This window comes from Dromaius novaehollandiae, chromosome W, assembly GCF_036370855.1.
Source record: "Dromaius novaehollandiae isolate bDroNov1 chromosome W, bDroNov1.hap1, whole genome shotgun sequence".
NCBI classification, from domain to species: domain Eukaryota; kingdom Metazoa; phylum Chordata; class Aves; order Casuariiformes; family Dromaiidae; genus Dromaius; species Dromaius novaehollandiae.
The window spans coordinates 10,426,661-10,445,125 of NC_088130.1; the positions used below are offsets into that span (position 1 = coordinate 10,426,661).

General features: G+C 39.9%; 1 protein-coding gene across 4 annotated transcripts in view; it reads right to left on the reverse strand.

The window, feature by feature from the left end:
- Positions 1–18,465, reverse strand: part of LOC112978788 (TLE family member 4, transcriptional corepressor) — a 99,998-nt gene that overhangs the window by 47,427 nt on the left and 34,106 nt on the right. For 2 of the 4 annotated variants that reach the window (XM_026092506.2, XM_026092505.2), the window contains exon 6: positions 11,994–12,068. The exons of the other annotated variants lie outside the window; for them this stretch is intronic. In XM_026092506.2, coding sequence (XP_025948291.2) covers positions 11,994–12,068 — 75 coding nt within the window. The remainder of the gene's footprint in view (positions 1–11,993; positions 12,069–18,465) is intronic. 4 annotated transcript variants of the gene reach the window in all.

The following is an 18,465-nucleotide window of genomic DNA, read 5'->3' on the forward strand; positions in this document are numbered from 1 at the left end:
AAGACTGCATCACCAATGCAATCCTTGTTTGACTGCTGTATGTTGGGAGTTTCTCTACATAGCTCACAGAGCCTGTGCTGCTGTCTTACTAACTTTGATGTACCAAACAACGTTAACATTAATAATATGGATGCTAAGAGTACTGTGTGTGATGACACCTAGGCTTGACAGTGCCTCGTAGCTTGAGATCACCCATAATATCATGTTTGACCCAAACCCTCCTGGCCAAGAACTGATGCATTTTCCCTGCAAGTTGAACTGCAGAACACTGAAAATAAGTGGAGAGAGGAAAAAACAAAACAAGAAAACCAAAACACAAACCCACAGTCTTTCTGCTATGGAAAACCATATGCACAAACTTTTATGAATAGATCAGGCTCTTCTATGCAAGGTGATGGGAACTTGACATCTGGAAAGAACATGGTCCCCACCACCACGAAATTGTCATTCACTGGCACGGCAGATATTTGGTTTGATTTAGAGAGAGACAGACACACACACATGAAAAAAAAAAACCCACCCTAGTATGAAAACTAAATTGTTAAATAAACCTAAATAGCATGCAAAATTCCATTATTGCCTAAGATGCCTGCATATAAAACCAGAGAGACACGGACAAACTGATGGGACTCCTGAAAGTCATTCATTTTGTTAGTCTGGAATGGGACTAGAAGTTTACCAAGAGGAGGATTGTGAATGATGATTGCATTGGTGCAAGGAAGGACCATAACCTCCTCTAACATGATACACAATGTTGTATGGCAAAAGGGAGACATTGGTCCAAAAATAAAACGAAAGCAAGCCAAATGAAATACTGGGTGGACTCTTGCCCTCAGAGTGGGGACAAAGCTAGCAGTAATCGTGGAGAGAGAGAGAGAGAGAGAGAGAGAGAGAGAGAGAGAGAGAGAGAGAGAGAGAGAGAGAGAGAGAGAGAGAGAGAGAGAGAGAGAGAGAGAGAGAGAGAGAGAGAGAGAGAGAGAGAGAGAGAGAAATAGTAGCACGGTCACATAATTAAGCATCATTTGCTAACACATGCATTCAAGGTGGCAGAGATGGAGAGCAACAGCGCATCTCCAACTGCCATTTCCAGACCTCTCCTTCGAAATCCATTACTACATTCAAATTCCCACAACATTCACAGCTTGGTTTGGCTTTTTCACTGCCTAGACATGTCATCGGTGAATATCAGCTTGCAGAGTGACCTGTACACAGCTGCTTCATTACAGAGAAAGTCAGAAAAATATGGGGTACTATCTTATCCACTGGGCATCAGGTTAGCGCTACAAAGTGCTAGAAAATGTGGTACCCTCTGTAGTTCCCAAAATGCCAGAGATATGGAGCAGTAAGACAGCTGGTTTTACATTGTCAGATATTCTCCTCAAACAGAAATATTCTGCTATGGAAGAAAGTTTACACCCATTTCTGCCTATATAATGAATTTAGGAGATCATAAAATCTGATACAATTTAGAAACTCGCAAGGAAAGCCTAAAAGTGAGCCAACTGAGCAACCATGAAATTTTTTGATTTTGCTGTAATGCTTTTCCCTTTTTCTCCCCCCTCTCTGCTTTTTAATGCGCTATCCTTACTCACGTCATTTATGAACACTTAGCGTGTGGTTAACTTTAGACAATCCCAGCACAGTTGACTACAGTATACAGTATGCTTAAAGTCAAGCAGGCGTGTGTTTTCAGGATCAGTGCATAACTTGTGAAGGCAGTACACCAGGCTTTATTATGCTGTAAATTTCCTAAACTATTTAAAAATGAAAACAGCAACAGTTAGCTACCAAGAAACGCATCCTACGCAACGCTATTGGATTGCAATGTTTTTAAGAAACGTCCAAGATGCAAAAATATAAAAGCAAGGGTAATCTCAGGAATCAGAAAGAAGCCAAAAAATAAAAATGTATTTTTTGTAATAAGTTTACAAAAACGCTTTTTTTTTTTAAATCAGCACAGTATCAAAACTGAAAACTTCCAAAACTTATTAACATATATATCAAATAAGAGATAACATCTGTTTGCTAGTAATCTGTTCTTTAATTTTCTCAGTACTCTTCTATATATTCTACAGTAACACAGGGTAAAACAACTAACTCCCAATGCCATGTCTAAACAAATGGGTAAAAATGCTTTGCGAAAGGTTCTTATCTGAGTATCGCTAATTTTCACAACTGCAATTCTAAATATTGATGCTTAGTTTAATTCTTTTCTCCACACATCTTAAGAGATCAAATTTAAAGTAAAATGTCACAATAAACCCACTAAAAATTAGCTTCTAATGCTCTCTTTGAGTCAGCACATTCAAAGTCTATTTTCCTGGAAAAGATTCAAGTTTTTACTGGATACTTTCCAAGCAGCTCTGTGTCACAGTAATCTACTACTTTTCCCCTTATAGACCCTGAAAGCTCACAGCCATTATCCAAACAACCTGAACATATTCCTCTAACCTGAAGACATATCTAATGTTAACAAACTAATCTTTCAAAAACATATTTTAGATCTACAAAGACATGCGTACTCTATGTACCTGCAATACTGCTGCGGGGGAACCCCCAAAATAACTGGATTAAATTGCTCCATGAAATTTTTTAGATGAAGTGATTGATTGCTCAGAGTGATTCATTAGTAAGACAGGACACACAAAACAGCAACCAAGATGAAGAGGAAAGAGAGAGATAAAAACAATGGCTCAGGAGTACACAATGTCAATACCTGGTTCAAAGATCAGTGTGAAAAACAACAGAAATGAAAGTACTTTGGCACACAGATAAGGGTGTGTTTAGGACCATATGCGTTTTTGCATAACATGCCTGTTTGCACCACCTGACACAATAAGCACTATTTTTTCCTCTTCACACAGTTCTCTCTCTACTGGCACAATGTCACAAAACAGATTTTTCCGATGTTAAGACACGGCAAGAGTCTACAAAGAGACTCATGCAGTAGCTCCTCCAGTTAAACGGTCCCGGAGCTACATGCCTATATATCATAGGATCGGTTTGCCGTAAAGATATGCAGTACCTAGGTAGGGTGAAGCAACCTACTACCCTTAAGGTCACTCCGAGAGTGATCATTTGCAAATGAGCGTACTTGGTGTGAAAGGAAGGTATTAGAGCTTGGTGGGCACGCTAAACACTCATATGCAGCTAATCTACTGGAAAGCACAGATTGCATTTCTCTTCACAAAGGGAAATGACTGCATGGGTAAGAGAGAATCTGGGAAAAGAGTTAAAAACTATGAAAAAAAGAAAGAAAGAATAAAGACCAAATTAAAAAAGAAAAAAGCAAATGTCAAGGTTCTTATTTTCCGTGAACCAGGAATTTCTGTCTTGGAGGATGTCGGTTCTACAGGAGGAGAGCAAACTCGGGTGCGAAAGCTATGGGGGGGGGGAGGGAAAAAAAAAAAATCAGTGGCTGTCATTAATCAGAAGGGGAGCGTTTAGCACTCCCACATAAATAACAAAGAAACTATCAGACTCGGATCTCTACAAATTGCCTCCAAGATCTTTTAAGTGATCCAGGCACAGAAATCAACTCCAGAATCACATTGTGGGCTGAAAGGCGATATATGCAGAGAACATTTCTGTCCTTAATCATATATATAGGACTATCTGTCAGGATACATGTTTCACCATTTGTCCTCCCTCCCCCCCTTACGACTATTTTTCACTCAGTGAAACAGCCACAGAGAGGACAAAAAGGGGGGGGGGGGAAATAAAAGCATCATGATAGAAAAGACCTGATAAAAGAGGCCAGCATTTTACTAAAGAAAATAGTCGCTTGCAAAAGGCGGAGTGCATTTTTTTTCCAGGATCTGGAAGTTCAGTAGTTCACTGTACTTCTCGCAAGACTCCTCTCTATTTCAAACATTTTCACCCTGGGAGGGGAAGGAGGAAGAATTAGGCTCTTTAGAACCACTTTCTATTATCACTTAATAAAAGGCAGAAATTCTTGCATAAATCATGCCACTTAAGCTCTCTTCTCTCCCTCCCCCCCACCAACTCGCTAGCTAACCAAAAAAATAATAAAAAAAACCCCACCTCTTCTGCAAGAGAAGGGAGAAAGCACCAAATTTAGCTGTGCTGAAGGTCCTACCGTGCGTGCAGAGCACTGGGGACCTCACAACCACCACACATATCAGACCTGCACTTCAAGACGTTTTTACATAGGCCGATACAGAGAAAAGAAGAACGATGGCAGGAATGGGTCATCTACAGTTATATGCAGACAGACTGATGGCAAAAAATGCCTCTAGAAACATGCACATTGGTTGAAATGCCTAATTTACCCAACTGCTCCATTCATGTCCTACCCCTAGACACTGGGGAGAGACCGTCTCTCGTCTGGACTGGGAGCAGGACAACACTGTCCACTGTGACTTTGTGAATCTTGGTCCTATTCTTCATGATCAGATGAGGAGAGTAATCTTTACGCTTTGGAGAGTGCTGTCTTTGACCACCTTCTTCTAGGGTCCTCATGTGAAAAAGTTTCCCTGGGCTATATAAACATGACCAAAAAGTGACAAAACTACCATCTGAGTCAAATAGTACAACTGTTAAAAGCTACAAGAAAAGTTCAGTAATGCCACTGGTCACACAGGCCTGAGTTGTAAAACTGTAGGCAATTCTATCACCTGAGCTTTTATTATGATGACAGTAATTTCATCTAAATTTTATCATGAAGTGTCATCAACAAGAGCCACATAGTCTTTGCATAAATGTGTAACATGCATTTCAAACATGGATTTGTTTAATGCATCTTTTAAAAGTCAATCCTTAGTAAGTCACATTTTTGGATGGCTTTATGGATAAGCCCAGTCTCCATAATTCTTTAAGTGCTAACATTATATTTTGCAATGCTTACAATACACAAATACCCAACTGTGTTGAATTCCAGCAAAAACTGTCTGTCTTTGCCATAAAAAACTGGTTAACTGGCATTGATCCATTCTTTCCAATCCATTCTGTATCTTTAAAGACATTTGCTTGCACTGTGCCGAGAAGCTAACAGGGTATTTCTGATACAACTCTGCGCCTATGCATGCCACTGTAATGCCCACTCTTTTTGGTGGTGAGTAGATCCATGCCACAGAACAAAATTTGGTGCTAGGATATGTGGATCCAAATACCTCTCGCCAACCAGATTTGATGAGAGCTTTGGTATCTTATCACTAGGAGCACCACTCACATTTAATCTCTTTAATACAGTACCCATTAGTCAAATAATCAAAACTTACACAAGTCAAACATTTAAAAATTTCAGACAACTTAAAAGTTAAAGTTTTCTTAAATTCCTTCTTCCCAGACTAGCTTAACATCTGTAAATATTTTCCTTATGCAATATTTTAGATTTCACCCCAGTAAAGCACTAATGCCCTCACTTTACCATATGTGTAAGACTGAAGACACCAAAAGAACTACCCATGTACCTGAAGTTAAGCAAAAGCTTAACTGATCCACTGTAGGGAGATTTGGTCCACGCTCATGGCTGTCAACAACAGCCTACAAAATGTTATTGTCTAAATTACAACTATAAAACCCTGTTTAGGGGTGATTTCAGAACCCTGTGGTATGAAACCAGGACATAATAACAACTTCCTTTAGTCTGTACTGTATGGTAAGGATATTTAAATAAAACGGACTGCATTTCCATTGAACACATAGATATACTGCTAATTTTTCAGTGAAGTGTTTACAGGAAACTCCTAGACTTCCCAATACTTTCACAGCCAAAGAGGGCCTTCATAGACTTTTCCTTTTCTTCTGAAGCACCAGCACAAGGTCACTGCTGAAGGCAATATACAATACCTAACAGATCAAGAGTCTGATGGGGTGTGGCAAATCTGTATTTGGTTGGAGACAGCTTCCATGTACTAGAGCACAGACCAGCTTGGCAACAGTGTTTTCTCCTCTTTCTCTCCTGCGCGCAAAATGAGAGTGCAAAAAGTCAGAAAATACTGCAGCATGCGTTGATGCTATAGAACGAAGGAAATTCTCCACAGGACTCCTCGTATCTGCAGTGACTAATCCCAATTCAAGAAAAAAGTATGGTGGTCACATAGCTGTGGTGTCAGGGCTTGGAGGACCTTCGAAACATGGAGGCAGATGCCCGGTCCCCTGAATGCGAGTTTTAACACTCACGTCATATGCACTGATTTAAGCATAACGTGCAAGGCCTCTGGCATCAGCATATTGGCAGTGGGATGTACTAAGTGCTCTGCGCTTCGCACTGCAACATGTTACTGACTGCTCCTACAGTGATAGACCAATATAAATTCAGTAGCTACAACAGCTTGTGTAAGGAGGAAAATAGTGGCAACTCATTCCAAACGTAGCAAGAGCACTTACAATCCACATTCAGAGCAGTTTTCCAGTAAGTATGGAACCCCAAATTATTTACATTCTCATTACTTTGCTCAAAAATCCTTAAAAAGACCTTGTGTGCCTCATGTTAGCTTTCCTGAGTTCAGGATAATGCTGCATATGGAAGGGACTTCTTTAAATCAGGCCTCAGCTGTAAAGCTCTCTCTAAAGCTGACACCTGGGAATGAGGGGAGAAGAAAAAAACCCCCAAGAAACATCCCCCCCTCCCAAGCATAGTCTAACTTAGCCAGACTTCAGATGAATAATTGAAAACAAAGTGTTCATCCAAAAGCCTTTTACATCTACAATTCCTTCTACAATTCAATTTCAGGGATTAGATACTGTCAAAAAAAAAAAATTATAGACCATGTCATCACCCACTTGCAATATTCAAACAATAAATAAGAGTAATTAAACAGGGAGGAATGAATTTCAATATTTCTTTAGGCACACAGTGCAAATAAACACAACTCAAAGCACAGACCCATTAAGTCAACCTCCTCTGCCACCTTCCCACTATAACAATCTGTGTACAATATACAGCAGGTGGCCAATTTGTTTTACAGTCTTTAAGCTCCAACCACAGCTTCATAGAAGTGCAGCCTTTGAACAATACCGAAGAGCCTGAGAGATAAGTGACGGTTGCACCCATGCTACAACACTTTTACCAGTTTTACTGCACCCCCTCATCCTCTCTGAAGTTCCCATTTTCGAATGCGCACATTTGGCAGGAAAGACTTTACTATACAAAGTGGAATTAAAATATTCACAATTAACACAGGAAAAACTTTCCCTACACCTCCCTCTATTAAACAGTCTGTCTAGGCACTTGGCATCAGATGGGAAAGCGCATCCCCTCTCCTTGTAAAGCTTCAGGGCTAGATCCTCAGCTTCCCTCTCTCAAGTTATAACCAGCAATATCAGCTGCAAATCTGTTCCCCTCAACTATTGTGGTTTGACCAAAAAAAATCTTCTCTTCCTCAGCAGAAAGTAAGTGGACATGTAAGGCAGAAAGCATCCACTCTGCATGAGGCGGCAGAAATTCTTCTGTATGTTAAGCACCAACGGAAAAAAAGGCCTTAGCATTTAGCAGCAGGCGCTCTGGACCACTGGCACCACAGGAATAACAGCATGCACTGATGCCAAGTTTTTCTTAGAATTTGCGTGCACTTATCTGCACCACGCTACTTTCTAAGGTTCGCACATCTGCGAATGTATAAAGGATAACATATTGTTTTTTTAAGAGGCATTGTTCTCCACATCTGTAGAAATGGACTACTCACTTAAAAACACACAAAAAAATACACCTTCCAGGATGGGGCAAACAAGTGCTTCAGCCTCAAACACAGCACAGAAATTTTGACAGCAGCGTATTAAAGAAGGAACTTTATAGCTTGATAATTATATGTCACAGTACAGGAGTCCTTTCTTCCAGTAACTGCCATTTGCTTATTTTTAAAGAAGATAATAAAACTGACATAATAAAACAAAATGCTTAAAAATTAAACCAAAGCCCTTTTTTCCACTCAAATGTATAGAATGGCAAAGGCAAAATCATTTAAATCATTTCCTTAGTAATACAAGTAATATTTAAATAGATTTAATAGTGCTGCTCCAAACCAATGAATTATGAGTTTAAAACCTATTAAAATGTAATGTTTTTTCCTGAGCTGAGGGGAGAGAGATTTAAATCCACTGAATTTTAATATTTCAGCTTGAGCTGCAGGAGGTAGAGAAAGTCCAAATGAACTATTCCATCAGCACCATTCAAGCATGAACATTTTAATCAGTTTTACTTCCTTGGAGTTCTCTAACACAGTTTACGCTGTCATTCTGAAAGCACTTAACACAGAGAGTGTGAAAAACCACCAAGGCTTGTTATTGCCTTCACAATTGATGGCAAATAATTTTGCAGGCTTCCTATCATTAAAATGTCACTGCTAAAAATTGAGGTTCAGCATTTCTTGTGCTAAACTGCATTTTCTTTGAACACCATCACATACCTGTTCTTAAGTTTTTGGTACATTTATCTCTCTGTGTGTGATAAACAGGCACACAAGCAGTAGCCTTCATTTCTGTGTTACTGCCTAACTGCAGTCGAAAATTGACTATTTTAAACAGGGGAAAAAAGAAAAAAAAGACTGATAAAATTCTTGTAAAGTTGCAAGTTAATTCCCTGGTTCCCTTATTAAAACATAACCACATTCAACAGCATGTTCCAATTATATAGTATAATGGCTAAAAAAAAAAAAAAAAAAAAAAGGGGGAAAAATTTTTTAAGAGAGTTAGATGACTCAATTTAATAATACAGGAAATGAAAACATCATTCCTAATTAGATCATATTACTGATTTAAGGCTACAATTTGTGTGTTGTTCCAACAGTGTGATCTTGCAGTTTCTAATTTAAAAACACTGAGGCTCTGACACATGACAAGATCCAACTGGATGCATAATATTGCTCATCCCCCTGCAGCCAACCTGGAAAGGAGCACCCAGAACCTGCGCTACAAATCATGTAGAGCAAGAACGCCGTACAACACAGTACTACAGGGCAAATATCAGATGCAAAGTCTGAATGCCTGCAGATTTACAATCTTCTTGCAGTATATGCTTGTGATGTATAGTTTTGCTTTAGTTTTTCTCCCCCTATCTCTCAAGAAGATAGATTATATTTAACTTGTTTCAGTCTGTCAACAGTTTTAAACTGAACATGACCTGTGAAAGAAGTCATTATAACTGTGTTTCATTCCATTAAACACAACCAGTTTATTGTCAAGAGAACAAGCAGTCTCTCCAGGTTCCAGGCTCACTTCAGTATTTTGCATTTAAACTGCATGGATCAGTGATTTGGTTCATTTACCAATGAAGATAGAATAATATTGCAAAGCTAAAAAGGTGCTTCATCAGATTCCATTAAATCAGAGTACATTCATATAAAAATATATATGTGAGAGACAAAGAGAGACATGATTTGTGCACATTCTGTTTTCTCTTGTGCCATATTCCGCTCCGATAAAACCCATTTTTAATTCTAACCGAGGACTCCTCCATTCGAACTGAAGAGGTTGAGCACGAGCGAGGCAAACTGAACAGGCCTCCCCAAAACCAGAGAAATTTAAGCTACAGTTATTTTAGAAACCTCAAACTACAGTACTGCTTCTGTTTTCTTCTGATATCGAGCTCAATGATTAAAGATATATTAAAAAAACTGTAAAGAGCAAACGAATATTAGAAGCTTTTAAAACATCAGTGTTACAAGAACACAAACTCTGTCAGACCTAGCAAACTGCAAAATAATTTAAGACAAAGAACATAATTAGAGATATTAAAAAAGCAGTAATTTCTAATTATGTTCTGTGTTTTCTTTATTGCTATTCATTTTGACAAGTACGACAAGATTTTTCTAGGTCCGTGCCACGTTTTCTGTTTCTAAATTCTCTCTTTGTTCAAGCGCAGACATAAAATTATCGTGAGTATTCATGCAGCTAGAACTTAAGCTCTTCTGATACTTTGCTATCCTATTTATTCATTTTTTCCAATAAATCTCTTAAAGATTGAATTAGATCACTTCTCTTACATAATGATTTCAACTTGATGAACACGAATTTTTCAGCCAGTAAACAAAAAACAGCCAGTTGCTGTTTGTCTAAAACTAGAGAGAGACCTGCACAGCATTTCCCAAGCCAGTACAGAACAGGAGAGCAAAAACAGGAAGCAGAGCAAGTTAGAGATCACTCTTCTGAGGGAGGTGAGAGCTATCCACTTTTTAATGCACGCACGTGCAAAACTCAGGTATTATGAAAATTTGAAGCAACAGAATCTCAATTGACTTGAAAAGATAATGCAGGCAGCAACAGACAAAATGGAAAGTTTACTTCTGCCTGGTGGGGGAGGACCAACTGACAGATATGCCAGGCTCCCAGACAAGGGTCTACTCTGTTTATGTTTATTCTGTGTATTTCAGTGGTTCATGAAAGCAGGATAAACTTTAAATAACAAGTGCAATATGCAGTATCTTGAACATCACACGTTCTACATCAATAAGCTTGTTCTCTACTAGAAAGCAAATGACTTTTTGCAGTCCCTCTAACACATGTAATGGTAAATAACAAAAATGTACACAAACACACGGTATAGTGTTCTTATGCATGCCTGCGCACATACACATGTACGTGCATATACTCACAAACACTACATACGCACATGCAGCACATATATAGAAGAACTTCTTTACCAAAGAAGCCAACCTTTAGCAACTTACTTTATGCAAAGAATGTTAATAGCAGGCATTATTTTTGGTTAGGTAATGAAAACTAATTGGGAAATTATTCATCTCCCCACTGGAGCGTAAAAGACATACAACAAATGTTATTCATGATTCTACACGACTCGCTCCGATTCACCCCCTTCTTTCTAATAGGCACTTCAGAGGAAACAAAGGTTACTCTTTTCCATTTATATCTTCTAATTGACTACCAGTGTTTTCTTGTGGTCAGAGGGATACAAAATAGAGTTAGAGACAGCCTATTAAAAACAAGCTACAATCAGACCATGGCTCTACGCTACCGTCAGCAATGATCAGAGAGTCCTGATTTCCTTGTTAAAAGACAGAGGCATAATTGAAGCAATATCTTCACTTCAGATTGATTATTCGGCGACCCTTATCCACGTCTTCACTCAGCAATTTGAATTTTAATGAAAGTAAATGGAATAATTAGCATTTCAAAGTGTTTGATACACTGAATAAAAAAAGGAAAAGACTTCAATGTATAATCTATACACAAAAGAAAAAGCATTTGGGAGGGGGCAGAATAAGGGAAGTACAGTTGTAGTGTCTTCATTAGAATAACTTAAACAACTGCTTGTACCAGCTGCATAATTATACATGTGAATAATGTGCTATTAAGCTCTGACTTCTCACCTTTATTTTATGTAGTGCGAACAGCCAAGGCTTCCTTGTTATTCCTTCCCTCTGCAGCCATAAAATGTAAACACACTAGGGCTGCCCATGCCCATAAACCTCGCAGGACTTCCACACCGAGCCAACATGACTGCTAGCAAAGTCTTTTTACAAGAGGGGCTCCACACACCTGCGATTTTAGGCAACTGGGAGCAGAGCACCTATGACCGCGCTGGTGAAGGGTTGTTTTGAAGGGTTGTTTTGCCTTTTTTTTTTTTTTTTTTTTTTTAAATGTAACAAGAAAAAATGTTGTGGTTGTTTATGGTCCCTGGCCACCACACAAAAAACCACATGGGCAGCAGTGAGGGGTAAAAAAAACCCTTGGTAAAGCACAGCGTCATTTGAAGGCTACCTGTTAAAGAGGCTGCAGAAGCAGACTGGCACGCAGTCACGATGTCCCTTAAAAAGCACAACAAAATAAAAACCAGATATCCACTCAGCCTGGGGGAATGGACACAACACAGACATTACTCCCTTGGTCTTCTCAGCACAGTGCACAGTGTAAAAGTTTCCAGGCAGTAACAAGCGTTCATGAAAATCAAGCTACTGAACTTCACCACTGCCCACCAATTTTGCCTACTGGATGGAAATGAGTTCATGAAAGAAAGAAAGGAAAAGAAAGCTAATTACAAACACTATTATAGCTAAAACAGAAAGACCACATACCCCAATGATTGCGTTCAGTTCTGCCATGGTCACTTGCTTGGCACGTTCCACAGCCTGCACCACTTGTTGCTGGTGCTATAAATGAAGATCAGAAACAGAATAAAATTATTTGTTTTCTAAATTATTAAGCACAGATTTTTTCCCCTTATTTTATTTTTTGCTTTTCAATCACATACAGGGCTTGAAATAACTGTTCTCTAACAGACAGTCAAATTTTGTGTTGATGTGCAAGGGTAGCAGGTGAGGGGCAGATTTTATTCATGCCATTACTTGCCAGGAATTATATACCCTGCTCCCAAAAAGAGCTATTTTACAACCTGGCTATAAGGGGGAACTGCCTTCCTTTGGTTCATCAGCACAGTGTGTGCTTGAATTTATATGCCACCTTAAAATGCAGGCCACTTTTCTTACAGCCACAGAAACTTTTTGAGGCAAAAGAAAAAAAAAGAAAAAAGCATACTAAAAAAGAAAGATATGTATTTTCAACAGCCACATGGTGCCCACATCACTGAAGCATATGTAGATTCTCTTTCTTGATACATTTCAAAGCAGCTCAACCATAGGAAGAAAATTTAAAATGCCATTTACAATTCTGTCAAACACGTGAAAGAGAACTAATTATTTCAATCCCCAACATGTAAATTTTAAGAGCTTAAAAAAGTCCATCAAAAACACATGGTCTAATTAACAACACGGTTTACAAGCTTCAGTGGTTACATTATCTCAGTTTGAGTGATACTGTATTCCTGTAGTCAATTCAAAATTGCTGCACGCTGAAAACTGATTGATATTTAGTTGAAAGCATCAACTGCAAATCAAGTAAGTTCCTAATCTTGCTGCCACATCTGTGCTTCGGGAGCCGTGCCTGTGGAGCTCCGCCGGTGGCAAATTTGTCTGTACAGGTAGCCTTGCCGAAGCTGGATTACAGATGACAAACTGGTGCAAGGGGGATGTTGGGGAGAACTGCAGTAACTTGTACGAACTGTATGGGGAGCGAGTCACCTCTGATCTATCACCATAGGTTGAACAAAGTAAAGCATGAGCTTTTGCCTAGAGTAAGAGGTGCTGAAACTATAACGGGGCCTTCATGCTCTAGTGGAAAGGGAAATGGTGAAATGCTGGCTCTGTACCGCATCTGTAAACTCTCGTCTAGATTTTCTCCAGCGCAGAATTAAGAAAGGGGCTGAGAGCATCTTGTTAAGGCTCCCTCCTAAACATGAAGCCCAGGTTTTGGGCCCACGGCTGCTGGTTCAAATGGGGCAGACGAACCCTGAGAGCCCTCAGCTCACGGGATGCAGCTGCCCCCTGCTTCACCCTCCCCAGAGGCAGCACTGTGTGCACAGGCTCTACCTCTACTGCTCGATGCCACAAGGTGAAATACTCACATATAAACGGCAAGCAAACAAAATTACTGGTTTTTCACGTGGACATCTCTTCAGAAAAAAAGAAAACTTCCCCTTTCTCCTATCACAGCCAGCTGATGACTAAACCTTGACCAGCTCATATTATCATACGATAACTAAGGGCGTAACCTATGCTAACTGTGCAGCTCAGAGTTATGTTTTCAGCTTCTGACAAGCAAACACATCCGGAGTTACACATCAGTCCCATACATGTTGATTATCATCACTGTGGGTGGGTTTTTTTTTTTTTTTTTTTTTTTGGTAATTGGCATGTAGAACAAGGGAGGAAGCAGAAAACTTCCGATCTGCTGTGAGAAAGGTCAGCAGGGCCCTGCTATAGGAATCTGTGGGCAGACCATACTACAGTCTCAGGGACAACATAAAATAAGGAGGGAACCCAAATCCTCAGGACTTCCTCCAAGGCAGAGTGCCTAAAGAGCAGCAGAAATGCTTTCTAAGCAACAGTGAGCTGGGAGAGGAGGGTCATAAGGAAGGGCCCTGCAAGCTCGGGGGTCTGGCACTCTCAGATATATCAGTTCTTACTGCCTTCCCCTGCTCTGTACTAAAAGGGCCCAGAATCTGCAACACAAACAAAAATGGCATTTTCACTTATAAATTCTCTCCCATAAAAGCTCTCAGGGTGAGGAGAAGCAAGCCTAAAAAAAATCCATCTTTAACTAACGGAAATGCTGACCTCAACAACAACAAAAAAGGATAAATAAGAACAATGAAGGAGGTAACTTAGAAACACTTCTGGAAGGAAGAAAATGGTTTTAAGGTTTGTTTGTTTTTAAGCAAAGAAAAATTAAATGAAGGAGATGCCAGGAGAGCAAATAACATACTGTTGCAAACAGAATCACAGCAGTCCCATTTAGAGTTTTCTAAAGCAACAGTGCTAACAGAAATCAAATCTGTCACTTATAAGCAGCCAATGTAAAGAACAAAATGCAGGCTGAATATGAGCAAATGTGTTCTTGGCATTTGGGAAAAAAAAAAAAAAGAGAGAAAGAAAAAACACGGTGGTTTGTTACCATCATGGATAACCAGTAAAAAGGAAATTACAATACTCAAGCCTCAAGTTCCTGATCACGCGCTATCATCTCCAGGTCATCACACGATAAGGACAGGTGCAGCTTACATCAATTATGTAGCTGAAAGCCCTATCTGTGACACACCGCTTTAAACGGCAAGAAGGCAATCAAAAGGTTACACTATCATTTTCTGGTGGTGGTAAATTACACCAAAAAATGGGTCATAGCATTTCTGATTGTGTCATCCAAAAATAAAGAAATAAATAAATACATTTCATTGACCCAGAGGTTTAGTCATCTTTGCATTCCCTACCATTTCCTAGACAATGCTTTCTGCACTGAGGTAAAGAAAACAATCTATCTCATGATATTTCTTTGTAAGCATTCTGTTTTCCAATTCCAGTACTCATTTATTTAAATACTGTTCCCAGGGCAATGGGCAGGAGAAGAAGAAAAAAAACCCCAAACTTTAGAAACCTACAGAAGGCTGACCTGAAAATTAAGTTATTGTAGAAGTAACTCCAATTTTCATCCAAGTTTTGGAAAAATAAGCCAACGCCACAACCGTTTATATGGTTTTCTTTCCTTTTCAACAAGCATATAAAGGATGGCTCCAAGGAGTATTTGGGAAAAATATTTCCTTCCCAAGTGAGGGGAAGAAAAAGTGGAAGGGTCGAGTACTCAAAAATTTCACTTTAAGATTTTTTTTTTTTTATATAGCTTATAAATAAACTCTGAGCAGGCGTAGTAAGACACAAATTCCCTAAGCAGTCGCATGAAGCATCTTTCATTGATTCTAACATGTTTGGGATCAAGCCTTCATAGAGGGAAAAACTCGTGAGCCTTATGACAGCGAACCTTCCTTAGGTATGGCAGAGAGAATTAAAACTCTCCTATTGCCAGCTGCTTTAACATCAATCAGGAGCACAGTATGCAAAACACCCAAAATAGATGGTCTGTAATTAGCCTCTCTGTCATTTCCACCTCAGCACTGCAACAGGATCCGGGCAGGCTCCATCTGAACTCTCCTGAAACCCCACTGAGGGTCTGCCCCAAATGACCCAGAAGCTACTTCCAGTCACATGTGCAAATAACACACACCAATGCATTAAAATAAATGAAAACAGAATAATTGCACTGCACAGCAAGGTACTACCTCCTTCTCCCTCTCCGGTTGTGAAGGATAGTGTGGCAGAGTTTGAAGAAAATACAAGCTTCCAAAGGAGTTTCACGGCTACCTTTGCACCTTTTTGGCAGTGAGGGCCATGGTACTCATTTGAACCTTTTTAAGTGCAAGGGGGCTCCATTTTATTGATTACAACTCCAATAACGTGTGGAGAGCCCTGTATGTAGGGCAAATGAGAAGGAACATGATAGAGCCCTGAGAACCCAGCATAATCAAAAAAAAAAAAAAAAAAAAAAAAAAAAAAAAAAAAAAACCCAAAACACACCACAAACCAACCCACAAACGTAAGGAAACACAGACGTTGAATAGGATGCCAGCTGGCTAGCCTAAACCACACGTATATTAAAGAATTGATTTCTTCTTAGCTTGTGCTTTAATGTCTTCTCCTGCAGACGCTCTAATAACAAACAGCATTATGTTAAAAACCAAACAGCATCCAACAGCCTGCCCATCAAGTGATCAAGTAAAGATTTATAGTCAAGTGAAAATTAGAAAAAAAAAAAAAAAAAAAAAAAAAAAAAAAAAAAAAGTACTTTTTTTTCCATCCAAGTAAAAGCATACAGACACAGGGTTGCGGCTTTCACGCACGCTTTAATACTAGCCTTCCTCCTTATGCACAAAGGAAAGACAAACCAATTTTCTTCATACACAAGATGACAGTATTTTGCATTGCATCAAACAGGCTGGGGTGATGAACTCAACACCCTGCCCTGCCTGTCACGCAGACTAGTATCATTTCTCCTTTTTAACTTCTTCCCTGCGTCTTCTCTTCATCCCTTTTTGTTTTCTCTAATGAGTGGTGTCTGCACTAGCCTTGCACTGGAAATATCCTCCTTTCAGTCTCATAGGGGGTAGCTATAGCAGAGACCACAAGAAGGATGTAGGCGTTTTCACCATCATATTGTTTCACCATATGGTCTATCATCTAGCCCTGACTCCGGCACATACATTGCAGCATGGCGGAAAATACCTGGGCTTTTTATACTATTTCAGAGCTCCCTGCTGTTTCCAGTGACAGGGGAGCTGTGCTGACAGCAACAGAGCAGTGGAAATCGCCCCCGACACACATATGCACAGAAGTTGGTGTTAAAAACATCTAATTTCGGCCCTTCTCCAGCACCACTAATGAGATCCAATGCAAAACTCACTAAACAATTCACATTGCAGAAGCAAGGAGATTTTGCTATGTTTTATTCACATTATTTTGTTGTTGCATCATCTGTTGAGGAAGTACAGACCAGGTCTTACTTAGGAAGTGCAGTAGTGTCACTGATCTAGAGACAGCATAAAAAAAAAATGAAGCAGTGCCAAAAACGCTAGTAAGAACCAAAGAACAAAAACACATTTACAGTGGAGTACAGCACACACTTAGAAAACTAAAAGGGACCAGCAGGGTCACTGAATCCAGGCACTGTAACTCAGACAAGATATAACCACCACTTCATAAAGAACAGTAAGAAAACTACTAGCAATATATGCATAAATTGCTAATAAGATGCCTTCCATGGTAGAAGGATTACAGATCTCTGACAGCTTCCTTGTACGTACTGCTTCAGACCTAGTCCTGGGAAAATCGAAGATGGAGGAAAAGTTTTTTTTGCAGGCGGCCTTTTCAGCCTCTCACGTATCAGACCAACGAATGCTTCCTTCTGAACAACGTGGAATGACTCGTGCTCTGCTTCTATGTAACGGATCTCACACTCTTCATCCAAAGTTACAGAACTTTACAAGCATCTTTAGGTAATGTACATACACTGAAGAGGAAACGCATTACAGCCCATATTTATCTTACAGAAGGGAAACCATCCACCATCCACCAATAGTAAGTGTTTGCCAGGAAAAGCCCAAACTGTATATGGTAACAGAAGCGTTCCCTTTGATGGGGGGGGGAGGAAGGGAGTGCATGCGCATGTGTTAGACATCTTATGGTACTTCTAAGTACATTTCACCACCTTATTTTGCATGAGGAGCTGAAGTTCCCTATTAAAGAGCAAAGCTTTCTAGCTTGTTTTTAGCTGGTTCGCTGGCAGTTGGAGGGGAACATGCACCTTCAGAAGTTGTTTCCTGTAGACTCCTCTGGCCTGCCTAATGCTGACAGCGGGGCATGAAAGTTGCTAGGGAATGATCCCATGAACATTTATCTGGCTTCTTGAGCAGCTTGTGCTGAGCTCCGGGTTGCCACAACTACACTGTTAGCTCTAAATCAGCCAGCTTGCGTGTGTCTGCATGAGTATAAACACAGTCAATATTTACTGAAAAGAAAGTAACCGTGATATATGAACATCTCTGGTCGCACCAAACAAACATGACTACCAAGCACACGAGGTACCTAAGGTCTTCGGGCACTCAAGGCACGCCAGCAGGGTCAAACAAAGCTAGCCAGTTTGCACCCACCCACACCCACTGTGTTGGCCAGGCAGGAACCAGCCTCTACTCAAAGGCTGCAGGGTTATACGAGTGTCACATTTTGCTGCAACTGATAAACTCAGCTGAGAAATTAGAAAAATTAGCAGAGGCATAATCCACAGCATCAAACCCAAACTGAATCACGTCTCACTGGCTACACCATTAGATGGTATGAACTCTCTGTACCCATACCAGTTATATATGTTATTATGTTATCTGTACTGGTTTCAGCAGGCCAAAACCAAGTTAACTGAGCGCTAACAACCTCCAAGTCTTCACCTAAACGCTTATAGACACCCCTCAACTCCCTTACATAATAGGAAGTACTTCAAGCACGCTGATATCTCACAACATTGCGCAGAGGTGGCAAACAACTGTTGCAACACAGGAAGTCTGTAACAGTGGCAGAAACCGAACACGAATCGGCCCCAAGGTCCATCTCATGC